We start from the raw sequence: 19,860 nt of genomic DNA on the forward strand, positions 1-19,860 counted from the left end.
GGGAGTAGAAAGCCTCATCTTTCTCCCGCGGAGCAGCTGGTAGTTATGAGTTAGAAAAAACTTGACGGCACTAAACAACAACAATATGCTACAATGAGACCCCGAAAGTTTTTGCTCCTTCCTGGAAAACTCTAGATATTGGGAAAAGGAAACACAATATAGTCATTGATAACCACTTACCAAAAAACAAACTGTATATATTTTAATTTTTAGCACTATTGATGTCAAATTTATATTTTAACAAAATATAAACACAAATTTGTATTTTAACAAAAGTGAACCAGCTACTGGTTAAACAAAGACTTAACAAGCAAAGCTGGAAGGGACGCCCAAAACTTGACCATATATATACCATCATTTATTAAGAACCTGAAAGGTTCAATGACTTGTCCCAATTAGAAGACATAAGACTAAAATCTCTCAATGCCCAGACTGACAACAATTTCCCCATTTTACATACTGCTGTTTCTCAGAAGTTGAGTACAAATAAAAGAGAACCAAAGATTTAAAATATCTTGACTCCCAAAAGTAATAAATAATTCAATTCTGGGTGTGTTTATAGCAAAGATTTAGGGGGAAACAAGAAAGCCCTGTAAAGTTTAAAGCAGCAGCTTTTATTTACTATGGATAAAAATATGAAAATCTTTACAACTGCTCTCATTATGGATTTGCTGTAAAGTGATTTACATTCCATTGCATCTCCATTGCAAAGGTTAGAGTGCTACTCACTTATGGCCCTGTGATAGCAAGAAAAATGGGAAAAGTTGTATATATAGGTAACCAAAAAGACTATGCAGTCAATATGCGGTATTACAGATAAACTTGTATCCATTTATTTTGAAACAACCAGAAGCTATTCACTGTCATGCGAACCTTCAATGTGTGAGACAACATTCCTTTGTGAGCTCAGGTACGGGCTCTAACAGGAGTCCTTTGTTCCTGTGTGGTAGAGCCTTACCTGGGATAGTATGCTGTGTAGTTCATGAAGAGCTGAGTGCCTGCTGGATAGTAAGCTGTGGAAGGCTGGAGGGTTCGTGGATTCAAAAGCACAGAGGGCTGATAAATGGCAGCTTCCGTAGGAATAACTGCTGCAGGAGCTGGAAATGTGTAGGAAGGAGGAGACAAGCCTAAATAAGCAAAAAGAGAATTTTTGAGACACATTTGTATCAGCTAAACCATATGTGCTAATGTTAAAGCCATGAGGGCCATGATTCTACACATAAACTTTAAAAAGAAAGTGTTCTTTACATTATCCCATGACATTTCCTTTGATTACGTAACACACAGAAGCAATAGACACCAAACTCGATCAACCCAAAGAACTTATTGTGCAATCTGGAAAAACCAGCATCAAGTGAATTTTGAAGTCTTTGCCATCATTTTACAAATGTATTTAACTATATTTAATAATTAATCATAGTGTAATTAAAGTTTATTTTTTGGCTTTGTACTCCTGAATGCCAGTTACAACAAGCCAATCTTTGGAAAAAAAGAAACATGGGCTGACATTAAACACAGCTTCCAGCCAATCACTGGTTTTTTATTTGAGAACAATATATTGTTACTTCATTTTGTCATCTACCTTGTAGTATAGTAAGAAACAGAAAAGGTAATGACAAAATGCTATTCACCAGTATTATGAATACAGTCTGCCGCATAGTTAAAAAATTCTTGTATCTCTTTTGACTCCTCCAAATAGCCTATTGTTGATAGGAAGCCTTACAGAGAGTATAGGTGATCAGCACACATCTTTTGTATGTAGCACATAGTGCGGAAGCTGCATTTTTAATGAAAAAGAAAAAGGCATTTTGCAAAAACTGTCAAGGATTTTGTGCCTCCTGGTATGGTTGCAATGATTTCACAAATTTCCTTTTAAATAAATAATAAGGAAAACAATGGTCCTTGCCTTAGGTTAATTTATCTTCAAGCAAAAGGCTATCATAGCTACAGACTACGGTACATATTGAGCAATTCAACTTTCTCTTGTAATGTTATGACTTCTCTGTCTCTTAGGTGTACTTTGATCATCACTTAGGGGCACTTTGAATGGGTCTCATGGGGATAGTCAAGGGTTTTGGTATTGTACTAAATGTGATGAAAAATATGCCAGAACCATAAGAGATGGCTTTTTAACTGTGATACACATATTACTAAAGAGCTCTGGTAGCGTAATGGTTACGAATAGGGCTGTCAACCGCAAGATCAGCAGTTCGAAACTACCAGCTGTTACATGGGAGAAAGATGAGGTTTTCTGCTCCCATAAAGATTTATAGCCTCGGAAACCCTGTAAAGGGTCACTATGACTCCATGGCACACAGCCACTACACATATTACTGGCAAGATGAACTGCTCTTGCAGAGTTGATTAACATCACAAGCGGTTTTTTTTTAAAGTTCACAGTAAGTGGAACTTGCTGCTGAAACCTATGTTGTTCAAATGTCAATTGCACTATATAATGCAAAGCAAAGCAAATGCCACAGGGACAGAACTTCCTAGGGCTAGGGGATAGGTAAATACGCATTATTCACACCCACCTAAAGGCAACCCAGAGATTAGCTTTGAAGATAATCTAGATTTCCAAGTTTGTAAAAAAAAAAACCAGATTATTATTAGGAAATGGTCTCAAAGAAATAAATGTGTAAGCCTTTCTGAAAGTTAAGATGATAAAAAATATACTAAGATTAAACAGTAACTACAACTTCCTCAATTCCTTAGCCTAAAGTTTATTCAAAGGCTTCCATATACAGAAACTCTTTTAAGTTAGACGAATTGCTTGCATCAGCTTCGGCATAGGGGAGGTTCACAAATAGGCCAACTGAAGAAATAACTGGGAAGTGTACAGTTTTTAAGGACCCTGGCTTCACTTCTAGTACCCAGCATCACCACGCATATTTTTCAAATGGCAGAGACACAGATGTAATATTTTCCTACTAATTTTTGTGTGTGCTATTTTAAGGACTTTCAATGTTTCTATGCAGATTACTGGGGTCCCTGGTTGGAGCCAATGATGAATGCACTTGATTGCTAAATGAAAGTGGTTCAAGACCACCTGTAGGTGGAAGAAAAGCTTGGCAGATCTACTCACCTCCCGCCCCCAAATCAGCCACTATAAATACTATGGAACACAATTCTTTCTCACACACATGAAGTCACCATGTGTTGGAAGTGACCAGACAGCAATTTGTATGCCCGTAATTAAAAAGAGTCAGCTGAATATGGATACGTATTAATCTCACATATAACATTTGGATACTTCTTCCATATTCATCCTAAACTGTGCTATACGATAGATATGTATAACTCTTTGAAAATTATGATTCCTGGCTTTAAAGGAAGTCAATCTGGACAAATTGATACACCTAAATTATATAAAAAATATAAAGCCTGTGCTCGTATCCTGCTTACACAAGTGACATGCAATTCATTATACAGCACCTCATGCCAAAAAGACCAAGCTGTCTAATTTAGTAGGCATAATCAAGGACGGCTGGTATTGCAATGATTACATGACCGTCTGCTACCCAAAAGCTCTGTCATTTGAATTCACCAGCCTCTCGATGGGAGAAAAGACTTGAAGTCTGTTCCCAGGAAAATTACAGTTTAGGAAACATTCTGGGGCAATTCTACTCTGTCTTATAGGATTGCTGTGAGTTGGAATCGATTTAAAGGCACATAATTGTTGTGTGCCGTGGAGTCGGTTCCAACTCATAACAACCCTGTACAGGGTTTCCGAGGCTGTAAATTTTTACAGGAGCAGAAAGCCTCATCTTTTTCCCTCGGAACAGCTGATAGTTTCGAACTGCTGACCTTGTGGCTTGCTGCCCAATTCGTAATCAGTATGCTACCAGAGCTCCTTAAAGGCACACAATTGTTGTTGTTGTTGTTAAGTGCCATCGAGTCGGGTCCAACCCATAGCGACCCTGTACAGGGTTTCCGAGGGTGTAAATCGTTACGGGAGTAGAAAGCCTCATCTTTCTCCCGTGGAGTGGCTGGTAGTTTCGAACCGCTGACCTTAAGGTTCGTAGCCCGATTCGTAACCACTACGCTACCAGAGCTCCTTAAAGGCACACAATAACAGGTGTAAATTTAGCCTGGTTCAACAAAGGGGGAGGTAGCAAATATTGATAGTCAAATATACTGTTGTTGTTAAAGTGCCATCGAGTCAATTCCGACCCATAGCGACCCTGTATAGGGTTTACAATGAGCAGCTGGTGAGCTCGAACCACCAACCTTGCAGTTCAAACAACTTTTTAGTCTGACTCATTAGCCCACAGTGCCACACCAGGACTCCAGCCAAACAGATTAGGCTAGTAAAATTTGGACATTTCTCAAATGTAAAGATAACTATTCTTGTGCTCCTAAAAGAGAATCTAAATGATACATATATATACTCAGATGACAACTATTAAGTTGACTTCAAAATGAGTAACACTTTAAAACAGATTTTGGGCAGTATTTCTTTAAGTATTCAACAAGAAAAATCTCAGTGAGCATTTAAATAAAAACAGCTAAAACTGAAGTTTACAGTTTCGGGATAATGATATAATTATCCATAACATGCTTTGCCAGGAGAAAAAAAATCCAATGAAGGAGGCATAATATTATTCTTCTTGTTGTTGTTAAGTGCTATTGAGTCAGTTCTGAGTCATAGCTATCCTATACAGGGTTTCCAAGGAGTGGCTGGTGGGTTTGAACCACCTTGTGGTGAGCAGTTCAGCCCTTATCCTACAGCACCATACCAGGAGTCCAGTCCATAGGTATACTATACCTATAATAGCAGCAGGTGTAAATTGCAATTCTGAAAAAATGAGTAAACTCTTCTACCCAAAGAAACAAATTTATACTAACATTTTTGTCCTCATTTTAGCAAAGTGTTGAAAGAAAGGAAAGATAAGGAAATATACTACTGGTGGAACACACAAAAATATTTATATAATCTTAAGGTTTGTGAGTAGGAAAGTGAAGAAATTCATGTCTTAAAAAGACAGTCCATAAAGACCAGTTTTACTCTAGGAAGAGGGCAAAGGAAAAGGATGGATTTCACTGGAGAAGAATTTGGATTATATGTGATAAATAAATATCCTTAAAACATAATGTTTGATGGGTTGCCACTAAAGGAAATCATAATGCTTACTGATATTGTTGATTTGCAGACAAGATATTTAGGACTAAAATTTTACATTTAGATATTCTCTTAAACCCTATAGTGTATTTTTAAGTGAGATATTCATTAAGAACAACTGTTAGATAGTCACGAACAGCAAGCAGCATGTAAATGGAATTATTAGCATTAAGACATTTCAAAAGGTAGAAAAGGATTAAGCCCCCCCAAATATTCTACAGATTACATGGAATCACAAACAGGATCCATCTATACCAGAAAATGATGTGCTAAACTCCCCACTTAATTGAAATCAGCCACATAAATCCAATTTACTTTCTTAAATCTTTGAAGTATATTCCTAGTGCTACATTCTTTAAATATACCCAACATGCCACCTAATAAGACATCGAATTTAAAAGTGAAAATGACACAAAATGAACTAACATTATATCCCATCATGTTCTTTAGTCACTACCAAGAGCTTATTGTCGAGAGTAAAGGGATTATTCCTCTCAAACAGGATTCCAGATGGCATACACCCAGACATCAATGAGCAAGAGCATGGCTTGAAAGTAAGCACTGATCCTGAGACCCAATGGAAACTTTGGCTAATTTATTTACGCATTTATATTTTTTACTCACTTGCTCATTCCAGATACCCTGTAGAACAATGAAAATGCTCTTCAGATTATCCTTTTCAAAAAAATGCATGAGTCCCCAAAAGTAAAAAAGTGCAAAATGTGCATTAAATAACAAAAAAAGCTTAATGTGTTTTTTCAAAAATAATAACAATAATAATAATAATAATAATAATAAAATAAAACAAAACAAAATGGATCCGGCCATACTCAAAATTTTACTGATTTAAATGCGCATTATAACATCAACAAAGCCAGGTTGACTCCCAGAGTCAGTGCTTATCTTGAGCACACTAAGCTTGAGAAATGAAGTGCTTATCACTGGAAAAGCAAGAATATAATTTAAAAGGAAGTATTTGTAGCATCTCTAATTATGGGTGTCCACAACCAAGGTCTTAAATGATTACCAGATACTACCGATTTCAGATGGGAAAGCCTTATGTAACCACCTCACCTGCCTCAGAAAAGAACCAGGGGCACAGAAAGTTATGAAAGCAGCTTAAGCACCTACCAGCACATAGCGTAGAATAGCGCCAAGACCCAAGAAAAACTTACATGGTAACTTACATGGCGGTGGGGATAAGCCATTTCGATTTAAAGTGCCCCCCATTAACACAAAGTTCATCTCCTCAGCTGAACACTGAAAGACTTCAACATATCTGTCCTTCATGGTTTTTTTATGACACTTCTGTGCAGCCATAAATGCTCTGTCGGCAGACTTCATCTGGATAAAGGCATCTCCTGACGGGCGGCCCTGAGTTTGTGGGGGAAGAATAAAAACAAAAGGAGACTGTCTCCTTCAACAAGGAAATGGTTGCTTATAAAACATGCAATGTGACAATCACCCATAGTACAGACATTTTAACCACAAAATATGGGTGACAGTGTGATCAACTGAAATTTGACTTGCATTTCATCACCTAATCACCACAATGGCCCACAAAACCTTGAAGAAACAGTTTTGAGAGCTCATAGTTGAAATAGATCCTTTTTGGTTTCTTTTAATTAGTATCAGATTTACATGGTCCTGAAAGGGTCTCCTTATGACCATGGGTATAAAGTATAGGATTGTATATTAGGTTTTTTTTTTACCCCCTTCAGCAAAATCTGATTTAATCTCATTCCAGTGAGAAAAGCTAGTAACAGAACCAGTATTAGAGCTTTACGTATCCTCCTACGGGAAAACTGTGAACAAACCAGTGTTCTATTTTGGCTCTCGTTCCTGGTCCGTCAAGCTCACGGTAACATCCTATTCACTTTTCCCTCATCACTGAAGCCTAGGCTGCAATATGGCTTAGGAGATAGGGAAGGGTATAATGAACTGGATATAACATAGCAGAGTGATGGCTGGTAATCGCTATAACACTAGTCTTGCTTATGAACTCTTCCTACATGGCACCTTCATTATAAACTTTGGCCACACCAGTATTTGTAGACATGTCCTCTATGAGTAACAGTTGACTAAATAATCCTCTATTCAAAATTAAGCCTGTAGATTTCTATTCCACAGAACCAGAACTCTACATACACTATCTCAGTTTTACTTAGCATTGACCATTTAATGGGAGAAAAAGACACAGGCTTATAGGATTGCTTTTTTGTTTTATGGTTTGAAAAGTCTCTAAGGGACCATTTATTCAAATTTTACCATGCAAGTTACCATAAGAGCTACCATCCCAGGCAAATTAGCATCAAACCCAGTCCAAGATAGAAAACTAACAATTAAGAACCTTTCTATCATCAAAGGAGCATTTCTTCCAAGTGTAATCACAATAAGTCATGTGGGTAAATGAGAGGAAACTCTGCTACTGTTGGTAATCATAGTGACAGCTTGTAGGTTATTAGAAATTTGAGTCAAAGATGAATCGTGGGGAAATGACTCTTACTCATCAAGCACACTGAAAGGGTAACTAGTTCATGAAACATTGTATAGCCTAACATTAACATAAGACGTAGAGTGAGCATGTGTTGTGTGGGAAGCGCAGCAAGGAGTTTTATGATTCCTTGCACCAGCGACAGGAGTTTTCCCATGAGATGAACAGATGATGGTTCAGAATATGACCAAGTTCAAATGAAAAGGAAAGGCGGGGAATCAGCCATTTGGAAAATCATTCTTGCTTCTAACATAAACTTTTATTTGAATGCATGTGCACAGAAAACATCTGATTTTCAAAAAATTCATACAATTTTGCTTTTAATAAAGAATTCCAAAGTTCTGACTAGAACTACTTAAGGATTTGTAGAATCCTGTGCTTTCTGTTCCTAACACAAAATGTTGGTAAAATATTCAACTACTATGATTAGTTCTTTTAAACAAAAAACAAGTGAAACCCAACTGGTAGTCACATGTTAAACTGCTTGTACACCAAAAAAGAATATGGTTCGATTTTGACAGAAGGCTTCCCCTATAATTCAATAATATATTTCAATGTCTGTTATACTTCACATGTAAATCTAAGTAAGGGAGCTATAAGTCCTCACTGAGCTTATAAACAGTCTATGGACATAAAATATTCTGGTACACAGACATACTCATCTGTTTATATACCATTTAAGATTGCTTTCACAGTATAATGGCAGATTTGCAGAACTGAGTAGTTACAATGGGAAATGTTGTATAGACAATAGATATGCAATATATTTGACTCCTACCTAACACTTGATTTGAGAGACATATGTCATGAAGGTATCCAAGCTGAATATGAATGTTAATCACATCATTCATTCCATAGTTCATCTAGAGCTGTTTCATTTACAGTTAAATCATTCCTTGCAAAAGATACTATATTACTGAGGAATGCTTGTGCTTTCTTATTCAAAGAAAAGTCTTTGATAATCAGAAGTAAGCAAGAAAATTTTCTAGTAAAACACATCCTTACCTGGTGATTCAATACCATGTGAACTCCATGAGTTCGAATATCTGTGGAGAATTCCCCCAAGAAGTCCAGGATGTCCTCAATTGTGGCTGCATATGGAAGCCCTCGAAGGCGTATACAGTCTCTAACATTTGTAGGAGGCACAAATTGCTGAGGTAGTACTGGAATAATGGGAGGGGTTGGAAGTGGAATGAGAGGGGCCGAGGAGAATCGATTCAGCACCTGTACTCAAAGCAAAATAGAAGTTATTTAGAGTCTTGCTATTGTAATACGTTCTGTTGCCCAACATTGGTTCACCAGGAAAACGGTTAGAAATATAGAATCTCAGCTCAACTCTAGACTTAGTAAGTATGAATCTGCATTTTAATAAGATTCTCAGGGAATTAAAAAAAAAAAAAATCTGAGAAGTACTGATGGAAAAAGGGACTCGAGTTTTTTACCTGGGAAAATCACTTTTCTCAATAGATGGTAATGCATACAATAGACACCAAATAGTGAGCTCAGATTAAGAATTTGTCTATCTGAACAAATTTATCACCACTTGAGGCCTGGTGGCACTGCAGGGTAAGCACTGGACTATTAATCACAAAGGCAGTAATGCAAACTACCTGCTGCTCTGCAAGAGACAGAAGATGCGTTCTACTCCCAAAAAGATTTACAGCCTCAAAACCCTATGTAGGGTTACTATGACTCTATGGCAGTGAGTTTGAGTTTGGAACTTGGAAGAAGTAACCTTAAAGATGGTAACTTAAAAAAAAACCTGTATATATCACTAATGTGTGTTTTTGTAGCAATCTGTTAGATTCTGCTTCAATGAGCACATAGTATTCCCCTTAATGTTCTCTTTACATCCCATCTCTGACCCCCAACACATGGAAAAAGAATGACCTAGTAAAACCCAAACCACACAAGCCTAACAATGATTATGAATACAATAGAATCAAGTGCACATGCATAAGGATAAAAAAGCAGCACAAATTAAGAATGACCAATATAAAACTGAAATTTTAATTTAATGTCTGGCAATTCCAGACATTCACAATCTTTTTAAGTCATGGAACTATCTTGAAGATGGGTGATAGCTTAGGTACATAATGGAGAAAGGACTGCTCCTTAGGACAACACCGATCTTGTTCACTTTTGTTTTTGATTCAGGCATGCCAACTAGTTCATAATACTGGGTGGCCCTGGCATATCCAGCTTTTCTGAATAAATGATCATTACAACCTTTGGAGTTCATCCATTCCATACCTGGGAAATACAGAATTGATGAACTCCTCCCAAAATTGTATCTAAACTTCCTTAACCACACCCTGTCTAACTGCTATCTGAAAAAGTGACTTCCCCTCCGAAAAAGAACACACAAAAAACAGTCAAAGAAATTTCATTTCATGACTAAGAGACCAGAAGTCTTTTACAGATTATCCAAACAAACCTGACATAGCACAAACATTGGCAGAAAAGTAAGAACAGAAATTCGATGTCATCCTAAAATAAACCCAGGACAGGAAATAATAAAGCACCTTACAGAGCCTGGCACAAAGTAAATGTCCAAGTACTTATTAAACGAAATGATTAGTAATGAAAAGACATTAGAAGAGCCTATGACTATCCCTCAGCAACTCTTAAATTCATCAGTAAGGATGGGGAGGAAGCTTAACTACACTCATTACCACCGTATGATCAAAATTATGCAGCATATGCTATACCCAACTAATAGTAGCCAAGGCCCTGGGGCACTTCATTTTAGGCCATGTTGTCCATAAAATGTCTTCCACTAAGTTTCTTAAATGAAAAATCTCATCTCTTTTTTTCTGTCTAGTTTGGGGAAAACGTGTGCAATGTTGTTTGAAGTATATTTACCTTTGAAGTTCAGATATTCATCTTTAACAAGGTATAGAAGTATTTATAAGTATACTAAACATTTAGAATTTAAGAGCATAAATACACTAATTTAAAAATTCAATTTTACCTAATTCTAGGTATAAATATGTTTGGTATTCTTGTGAATATTTCTATAGAAATAATCACAAAGTGAAGGAGCTCTGGTAGCGTAGTGGTTACGAATCGGGCTGCGAACCTTAAGGTCAGCGGTTCGAAACTACCAGCTGCTCCACGGGAGAAAGATGAGGCTTTCTACTCCCGTAAAGATTTACACCCTCGGAAACCCTGTACAGGGTCGCTATGGGTCGGAACCGACTCGACGGCACTTAACAACAACAACAATAACAAAGTGTCCTAAAGTCATCAAAAAGACCCCTAGAAACACCTCAATGACTGTTTTACTAAGGGAAAGAAATAGAATTAATTGGAAAACTTATGTAATGCTGTCAACGTGATCTCAGTTATGAAGGAAATACATATTGGACCTTGAAGACAATAATGGTACTATTCAACTAATAAGTCTAAAATAGTAGCCAAAAACCTTAAGAGTTTTTATACATCTGTATGAATCACTGTAAATCTGGGAGTGGGTGGAACTGCCATCTTATGCCTAAAAAACAACTAAATTCTGAAAACTAGTAGTAGGATAAAAGGGCTCACCAGCAGCATATGAAATTGATAAAATCATTTTAGAACTAAATTAAATTAAGCAATACATTATTTAAAACTCATTCTAAAGAATCTAGTCAGAAATTAATAGTTTTATAAACATGTTTATATAGGAATTTCCTATTGTAGGAAAAACAAAAAACCTACATGCACAATAGATGAATTTATAGATTATCACATTACCATGAGATTAATTATTTTAAAGATGACTTTATTAAAAAAATGTGGGTAAACTGTCAAGATATCTAGTGTTAAAATACAAACATGTACTTTCAACATTATTCCAGTTATATAAAATCCTCTGGTACTATTTCCTGTGGGCGCTGTAGGATACGCACCGGACTACTAACTACAAAGTCGACAGTTAAAACCCACCAGCCACTCCTCAGAAACCCTATACAAGCTCGCTATTTAGTCGGAACCAACTCGACAGTTCTTAACATCATACCAGGCAAAATAGTTACTATCTTTTGGTTATGGAATCAGGTTTTTCTCATGTACTTATCTTTTCCAACTTTTGTTTTCACACAATGAATAAGATCTTATTTCCAAATATAAATAAGAGAAATTAATGCAAAGCAACCAACATGCTCTTTAGAACCAACCTGTTGAACTTCAGCTGCTGTGCTCCTGAAGAGTTCAATGTATCTTTTACCCAGCAAGTCCTTATGCTTCCTCAATGCATTCTGTGCATATTCCTCACAAGCAAATAGGACAAAAGCATCCCCTGTTGGCCTCCCATCTGGGTAGGTGACAAAGAGGATGCCTTCTTTCCCCCCAGTAATGGGGCAATGCTGTCCAAAGAAGGCTACAACTTCTTCGGCTGTGGCTGTGAAAGGGAGCCCCCGCATTCGGACAATGACTTGATTTTCCTTGGAGAGAAACTGGGCTACTTCATTGGATGTACCTAGAGAATGGAAATATAGGGAAGCATGGAGAGAAATAGTGAAGACATCAATTTTACCAGATCGAACACAGCTACATTTTTTTTGCAAGGTCTGGTATTCAAACTTAAGATCACTACAATACCAGTTCTCCTTACTAAGATCACATACATACTCAATTCATAATGATACAATCTAAAATCTGAAACATTTCTTTTTAAATTTATGTAACTGTCTAGACAAGTAAATCATGGACCAATAACCTTTCTCTCTTCATGGAAAGACAATAGCCATTACAGTGGTTTAAAAGCACAGGACCAAGACCCAGGATGATGGAATCCAATCTTTTTTTCTACCATTTTTCTTAGTATAAACCTACTCAAGTTTAATCTCTGTGCCTTAGATGCCTCATCACTTCTATAAAATTACCTACTCTACATATGAAAATCCAATTAAATGAGCACATATAAAACATTCTGGTGATTTGTGTTATTATATCCTGAATTGCTTAATAAAACTAGCAACATATTAAAGTAGAGAAATGGTCTAATGAATTCCTATGTACTCAGAATCCATTCTCAACATTCTGCACAACACAAAGCATTTTATACAGAGCTGTATGTAGCAAATACAGGTATGCAACTGCGTAACAGCTGTTCAAACAAAGTCAAATTCCTATACATCTGTAGTCACATAAGGCTTGATTTTTACTCCAGAAACCAGAGTCTATTGTGGACACTGAGCACGCAGAACCAGCCTTACAGGAGGGTGGGTGGGTTGATGTAGACTGGTGTCTCTCACCAGCCCCATCTGACTCTCCTGCCTGGGCCAGGTAGTAAATGCTCTGGTGCTGGATCAGCTGTGACCTCTGGCCTCAAGGATGTGCTGCAGGCTTAGGCTTCCTGCCCATAGGTCATGTGGTCTGCAGGTGTGGCTGGATGTGGGAACATCTGGGGAAGGGCTTGCTGCACTCATGGCACTTATCGGGCTTCTCACCTGCGTGGACACGCTGGAGCTTGATGGGCATGGAGTTCCAGATGAAGGCCTTGGCACACTGGCTGTAAGTGTAACGTGTAGCAGCTGGTGTCACACCAGGTTGGAGCTCTGACAGAAGGTTGGCCGCACTCACTTTCATAGGTCTGATCAGTGTCTTGGATGTGTAGGTACCGCATGAAGTGCTACAATGGCCACATGTGTACATCTTACTTGCGTGGATACAGTGTTGCTTCAACTCTTGTTGCAGATCACAAAGAGGTAGGACTTTTTGACCTGTGCACTACCTTGCCAGCCCCTGAAGCCCAGGCCCAGGCCAAAGCCATTGGCCAGCTCAGTTGCTCACAGTCATCACAAGTTCCCAGGGTTCCCTATAGCAGGAGTATTGCACAGTAGGTGACCCTCTTCTGCTTACAGGATGAAGTGTCTGGTGGCTGGTTGACTAGTACTCCAAAACACCAATTTGACTCTTCTAGGAAGGACCGTCAGCAGTCTCTTCAGCACTGGTGTCCTGGTCCACCTTAACCTCAGGAACATCTGGCTGGGGAGACATCGGCATAGTCTCTTGTTCCAACTTCAACAAATCAGACTAGGAGGTGTTTCTCCTGTACTTGTTTTAATAGGTGTCTTGAGGGACCAGATATTACAGCTCCTAATAAGACTCTGGCTGGGTGACCAGCTCAGGGTTGGAGGTTGGAGTATCTGGATCATGTAGAAGCAAGGCTACATGGTAGTGGTGATTTCTAGGAGGTCCAGGTCCCAATGATGAGAGAATGACAGGGGACAGGGCAGAAGGGACTCCTGATGGTTCCCTGAGGCCACCATCTTCCCTGAGGTCTTCTTGCACACCTGTGATCTGACCCTCATTGTCTGAGTGGAGGTGGAGGTCTCAGGATGAAAGTTCCTTTAGATCATAGGGTTGTAGACCCTCTGTCTGAGCTCAGATTCAGTCCCCAGCACTGGTACACTCAGTGTGGAAGGGAACCAGTGCCATTGATTCAGACAAGAAGACTTTTTCAGTGGGAGTGTTGTGGCCGAGCAGAAGGACATGATCACAGAGTGTACAGCTGCAGAGAGCAGCAGCCACTCAGACTCAGGCTTGTGGCTCCACACACGCTGTGTGACCTCAGATGATTTGTGGTCTGGATGTTGTGGGATATACATAAATAATATGGTGATCCCACAATGTCCAACTGTGTTAACATCCTATTTCAAGGATGCATGATGGACGTTAAGCAACACATACCTGTATGAAACTGCATAGACTTCAAGCTCATTCACTATCTATACTCCTTCCTAATAACAAATTCTTATAATGCTCATAGTATTATGAAATCCCAGGCAATATAATTGGCATATTACTTAGCTTTGCCACCTCCAAATTGCAGTGCATCTACCATGAAACCAGAGGATTCAGATAAGACCATAGAACTCCAAATACATATTACATCAACCAATATATGACACTGCGGAATTTTGGTAACTTTTCTAAATTTGAAGCTCTCAATTTTGAGACCTTGGGTTTAGTTAAAGAAATAATTGCCAGAGCAAGTTATATTAACAGGATGCTGCTAATACAAGATTGATGGTCACAAACATTTTTCACCTGAGCTATATATAAAGAGCTCTGGCAGCTTAATGGTTCTGAGTCGGGCTGCTAACCTCAAGGTCAGCAGTTTGAAACTACCAGCTATTCTGGAGGAGAAAAATGAGGCTTTCTGATCGCATAAAGGTCTACAGACTTGGAAACCCTACACAGGGGTGCTATGAGTCAAAATTGACTCTACAACATATAACCACCACCAGAGAAGAGATTTAAATGTTGTCTGTATTTCAATATACTCATTGATACTATTGGAATGTGCCAATCGCATGTTTCATTGGGAAATAAGCACAACTCATGATGCTAATTACCCACCCTTGCTGTACTGCACAATTTTAGATTCGCATTATGATACCCACATTATACATAAAAGGTACTCACCTCCAGCAATTTTAAGAAAATCTTCACCTGTTGCTTTGTAAACCTAAGAAAACAAAGGGAAATTAAACACATAGGTTCTGAGCCTTATGTCATATGCTAATGCTAATTCAAGATGCCTAGAGTCCCCCCGCCTGTGATGACATACCTCAATGTACCGGGTCCCCATGTGGTGTTTGTGCCTCTGCAGTGCTAGGTCTCTATGTTCTTCACTTACAAACCGAACCAGTGCTTCTCCATTCCTTCGACCCTGAGCATTCAGACAAAGTGCAGCACCTCCCCTTATAAAATAAGAAAACAGAAGGCAGGTAAAAAAGAATAAGCCTGCCGAATGTGTTAGGAAACCCCTTATTCCTTTGAGATCCTTAAGTAAAAGTTACTTTAAATGGGGGAGTAGTTAATCTTACAGTCCAGAAACAGAGGACCCAAGGCCCATCAAAGGAAAACAGCATGAGCAGAATGTGGAACCCTAACCAGAGAAGCAGACAACACAGATGGAGGCAGAGATGAGGTCATGCAGAAAGAGAGCAGCTGAGGATTCTAGACTCATGGGAAGAAAAAGGCTGTGTGTTGGTGGCCAAGAGGCAGGCTTGCAGAATGTGTCCTTTGGTTGTTTAAATGATTATATATTCCTGAATGTTTTTGTGTATATATAATAAAAAATTAACAACAACAACAAAAAAAAAAAACAGAGGGAATAGATGCAAATACTGTTGAATGATGATGCACAAAGATTGCAATCATTGCAATGAAACGATTGTGTAAAGCTGATGTTCTCTCATGTGAACTATCACTCAATTCACAATAAAAAAAAAAGGAAAAAGTAAGTTTAAGAAAACCAACTTGGCAATATTGAGTCCTTTGAAGAATCTTGCAATATCTTGATCCGAAGACTGCCATGGTAAACCCCGTGCTCTCACTACCGTATTATCATCAATAAGTTCCATCTTGCTGCTGTGAATCAAGCAAAACTTCATGTTGCATAACTAATGATAGCAAATCTGATGTGCTACCCCTTATAAAGCAATCTGCCTCATTATACACCCAGGAATGAGTTATTTGGGTTTCAAGCAGACTTAAATATTGACAGACTAACTTTGTTGTGGTTGTTGGGAAGTGCTGTCGAGTCAATTCCAATCCACAGCAACCCTGTATAGGGTTTCCAAGGAGCAGCTGCTGAGTCTGAACCACCAATCTTGCAGTACAAACAGCTTTGCAGTCTGGTGCATTAACCCACAGCGCCACACCAGAACTCCAGACTAACTTCATAACCTCATATATTCAAAGCATATAATCTTTAGGTAGCTCTGTATTATCACTACTTGGTTTACATAGAAATATGCTGGATATGCAGGTGAAACATAGCTAACTCACCTAACCAACCATCTATCAGAGGAGGAATTGCTGGCTTGCCATACCTACAAAGAGCCCGGACCAATACATGGGACACAGTTCTTCCCATACTATCCTTGCCTAAAACTTCCTAGAATCAGCAAGAATCGATTTAAATGTAATCTTAGATCTGGCCAGTATACAGATAGAAGTTAAATCCAGTTTTTAGGCAAAATTCAGGAATAGCATAGATGTACTAAATAACAAACACGAGGAATGAGTTTGTGTGCTCAGGGTCTACAAATCAAAGTATTCTCAAGTTAGTGAGCAAACAGGGAAGCCATTACAGAGTGTGTATTTATGGAAATGCTTGGGTATCCCCACACCTTAATGAGTCATTAGCAAATCACCTATTATATATTGTGACATCTTTTGATGTTCTATTCCCCTTATGTTCGCACTTTTGAGTACTTTAGGATGTTTTCCTAATGACTCACTTTCTCTACAACTAGATAGAACTCTAAGTCTTCCTACAGGTCAAGTTTCTGTTCACTTCAGCACCTGGGACAGTCTTACACAATTCCCTACTGTGATTTATAAACTCCAACAGGTCTACCTATGATCACAAACAGAGATAGCACCGCTTCATACTCCACCCCAGTTACTTCCTTTCCTTTAAAGAAAGACAGGATAGAAGATGTTACCTCTTTAAAAGAAAGAAAGTAACATATAGAACATCTTCAAATTAGCTCAGTGAAATTCTTGTAAAGCTTTTCCACTTCTGGAAGTTATCCAGTGAGAGGATGGGCTAGTCAAAAACTAAAGATATACATAAATATCACATGCCTTGGGAAAACATCAGAGAAAATGAATGAAGGTTAGAGTGACTAAAGGTATTTCTTAAAAATGTAATCCCAATATCCAAGTTTATGACTCATGGTAACCCTATAGGAGACTTTAGGGTTTCTTAGAGTATAAATCTTTATGGGGAGCCGACAGCAATATCTTTCACTCACTAAACAGCTGATGGGTTTGAACAATAGAACTTGAGGTTAGTAGTCTAACATTTAACCCATGATTTGCCACCAAGGGAGCTTACTAAAGGATCCAAAAGTTTGTGGAAAAATTCCATTATCTTTTTTTTTTTTTTTTTGATTTTTTTAGGTACATGTCTTTTTTATTTATTTTAATGATTACAATATAGGTCTTTAAGTTAGCACAGTTAACCTTCAAATAATATACTTGTTAATGAACACTTGAAGAACTCTGTAACTATATATTTTCATTCAATTTTCTCTCCTTTGTGCTTTTTAATTTCATTTTCCCAAACTTTTGAAAGCCTCCTTCTATTATAAGCAATTGTTTTTAAGGGTCATGGAGTTGGTTCTGACTCATAGCAACCCTGTATAGGGTTTCCAAGGAGGGCTGGTGATTTTGAATTGCTAACCTTACGGTTCGAACCGACTTTGCAGTTGAGTGCCTATCATACAGCTACACACCAGGGCTCCATTATAAACACTACAACCTTTTATGTGTTGTTGTTGTTGTTGTTGTTAAGTGCCACTGAGTGGGTTCAGACACAGAGTGGCTCTGGAAAGGGGTTCCAAGGAGTGGCTGGTAAGCTTGAACCGCCAACCTTGTGGTTCAAACCAACTTTGCAGTTTTGTGCATTAACCCACAGCACCATACAAGGACTCCAACCTTTTACATATGACCTATCATTAAGAAATAGATAACTTGCTATCTAGAATGCATAGGGCATGGCTTGCTTTCATAACAGTCAAAATCCCTATAAGGAAGAGTCCTGGTGTGGCACTATAGGATAAACTCTGGACCACAAGGTAGATGGTTCAAACTCACAAGTCGTTCCTTGGAAACCCTATTTAGAGTCTCTATGAGTCCAAACCAACTCCATGGCAACATACCTAAAAAGCGATGTGGCACATTGTAGGATCAACACTGAACTGCAAAGACAAGGTCAGAAACCCTTCATATGGTGACTGTAAGTTGGAACCCACTTCACGGCACTTAACAACAACAATACCGACAAAGAAATCCTGGTGTGGTGCACTGAACTGTTAATCACAAGGTCGGTGATTAAAACCTCCTAAGAAAACCCAATACAGGGTTGCTATTGAGTTGGAACCCATGGCATCTGACAACATACCTATAAAGAGAAAAACTGTTTTTTTTTTGCAAAACACATTGCTGCTTAGAATTATTTTATGGGTCAAGCATTAACATGTATAGAAAATACGAAGTGTGCCCTGACTAATTCAGTGGAAGGCAATGAGAAACACCACTGGTCATTGCAGAGAAAATATGAAAGTCTGGATCTCAAAGGACACAAGATTGAATCATATACTCTTAATTCCTAGTCCTACTTGTCTTTCATTTATAATGGATTTCGGCTGGCTAGAATCTAAAGTACAATCTAGTACGATTATTGTACTTGCCATGTTGAAACTGTGAATTTATAAGAAAACTTCTCATGTTTAATGTGTATATTTAAAACACATTCTATTTCTCAATAATGCATAAAGAAACTAACTAAAATATAAATAAGGGAGTGAAACATAAAATGGATAAAAACAAAGTGAAAGACTTAATGGAACAAAACCCACGTACTTACCACGTGCCACTTTCAAATTTGTAATTTACTCTTTCTGGATCGGAAAATCTGTGATCTAAAAATCAGAACATATTAACATCATCAGTTTAGTTATCAGAGAGACAAAGTTGCAGAAAAAATTATAAGTAAAGGAAAGATGTTGGGATGAAATTACAGGTCCCACTGATATAAGAGCCATACTTACTATAGGGTTCTGAGATCATTGCTAAAATTATATTCCCCATATCTTCAACTTGAGAAGCTCCATATCGGGAAACTGAACTATTTTTCTCCAAATTCAAACCTGTCAGATGAAGTTAAGGCAACATTTTGGGGAGGTAAAATGAGATTATTTTTCTAACCTAAAATTAAAAGCAAGAAGGCAAATACAATATATGTAGATAGACAATGCTCTAGAAACGGCTTCTAATCAGTCTGTACTTCATACATAATTCTTAAAGCTCTGATAGCTAAAAAATGGCAAAGTCAATCCTCTTCTGATGTATGACCACTAGTGAAATTCCTGTTTATTGAGTAGTAGCAAATGAATGAAGGAGGAATTCATGGGTGACACTAACAAGTCAAGCGCTCAACTATTTTCAAAAAGGTTATCAGTTTGAATTTAATCATAAGACATCTCTGAAGACAATCCTGGTGATCTGCTTTAAAACCATCAAGACCTAGAAAGCCCTATGGAGCAGTTCTACACACGGGATCACCATAAACTGAAATTGATTCAATGCCACTATTAGCAGCAACAACAAATACATGAATGCTCTGCACAGGTAGTTTGAAACCATGAAAAATGAATTAAAGTGGCAAGACCTGAAGACTCTTGGGCCTAGAGTCAGTGACATAGCCACAAAGGACTAGGGTGAAGAGTGAAGC

General features: G+C 38.1%; 1 protein-coding gene across 2 annotated transcripts in view; it reads right to left on the bottom strand.

Moving 5' to 3' along the window:
- Positions 1-19,860, bottom strand: part of ESRP1 (epithelial splicing regulatory protein 1) — a 66,189-nt gene that overhangs the window by 23,527 nt on the left and 22,802 nt on the right. Inside the window, exons 5-13 of one of the 2 annotated variants that reach the window (XM_006859213.1) lie at positions 19,178-19,276; positions 18,994-19,048; positions 15,873-15,983; positions 15,178-15,310; positions 15,033-15,075; positions 11,777-12,078; positions 8,622-8,840; positions 6,310-6,496; positions 959-1,127 (exon numbers count right to left, since the gene is read on the bottom strand). In XM_006859213.1, the coding sequence (XP_006859275.1) occupies positions 959-1,127; positions 6,310-6,496; positions 8,622-8,840; positions 11,777-12,078; positions 15,033-15,075; positions 15,178-15,310; positions 15,873-15,983; positions 18,994-19,048; positions 19,178-19,276 (1,318 nt within the window). Of the gene's footprint in view, positions 1-958; positions 1,128-6,297; positions 6,497-8,621; positions 8,841-11,776; positions 12,079-15,032; positions 15,076-15,177; positions 15,311-15,872; positions 15,984-18,993; positions 19,049-19,177; positions 19,277-19,860 lie in introns of both variants that reach the window. The other variant, XM_006859212.1, reaches the window with a different exon arrangement.

This window comes from Chrysochloris asiatica, unplaced genomic scaffold, assembly GCF_000296735.1.
Source record: "Chrysochloris asiatica unplaced genomic scaffold, ChrAsi1.0 scaffold00031, whole genome shotgun sequence".
In the NCBI taxonomy this organism is placed as follows: Eukaryota; Metazoa; Chordata; class Mammalia; order Afrosoricida; family Chrysochloridae; genus Chrysochloris; species Chrysochloris asiatica.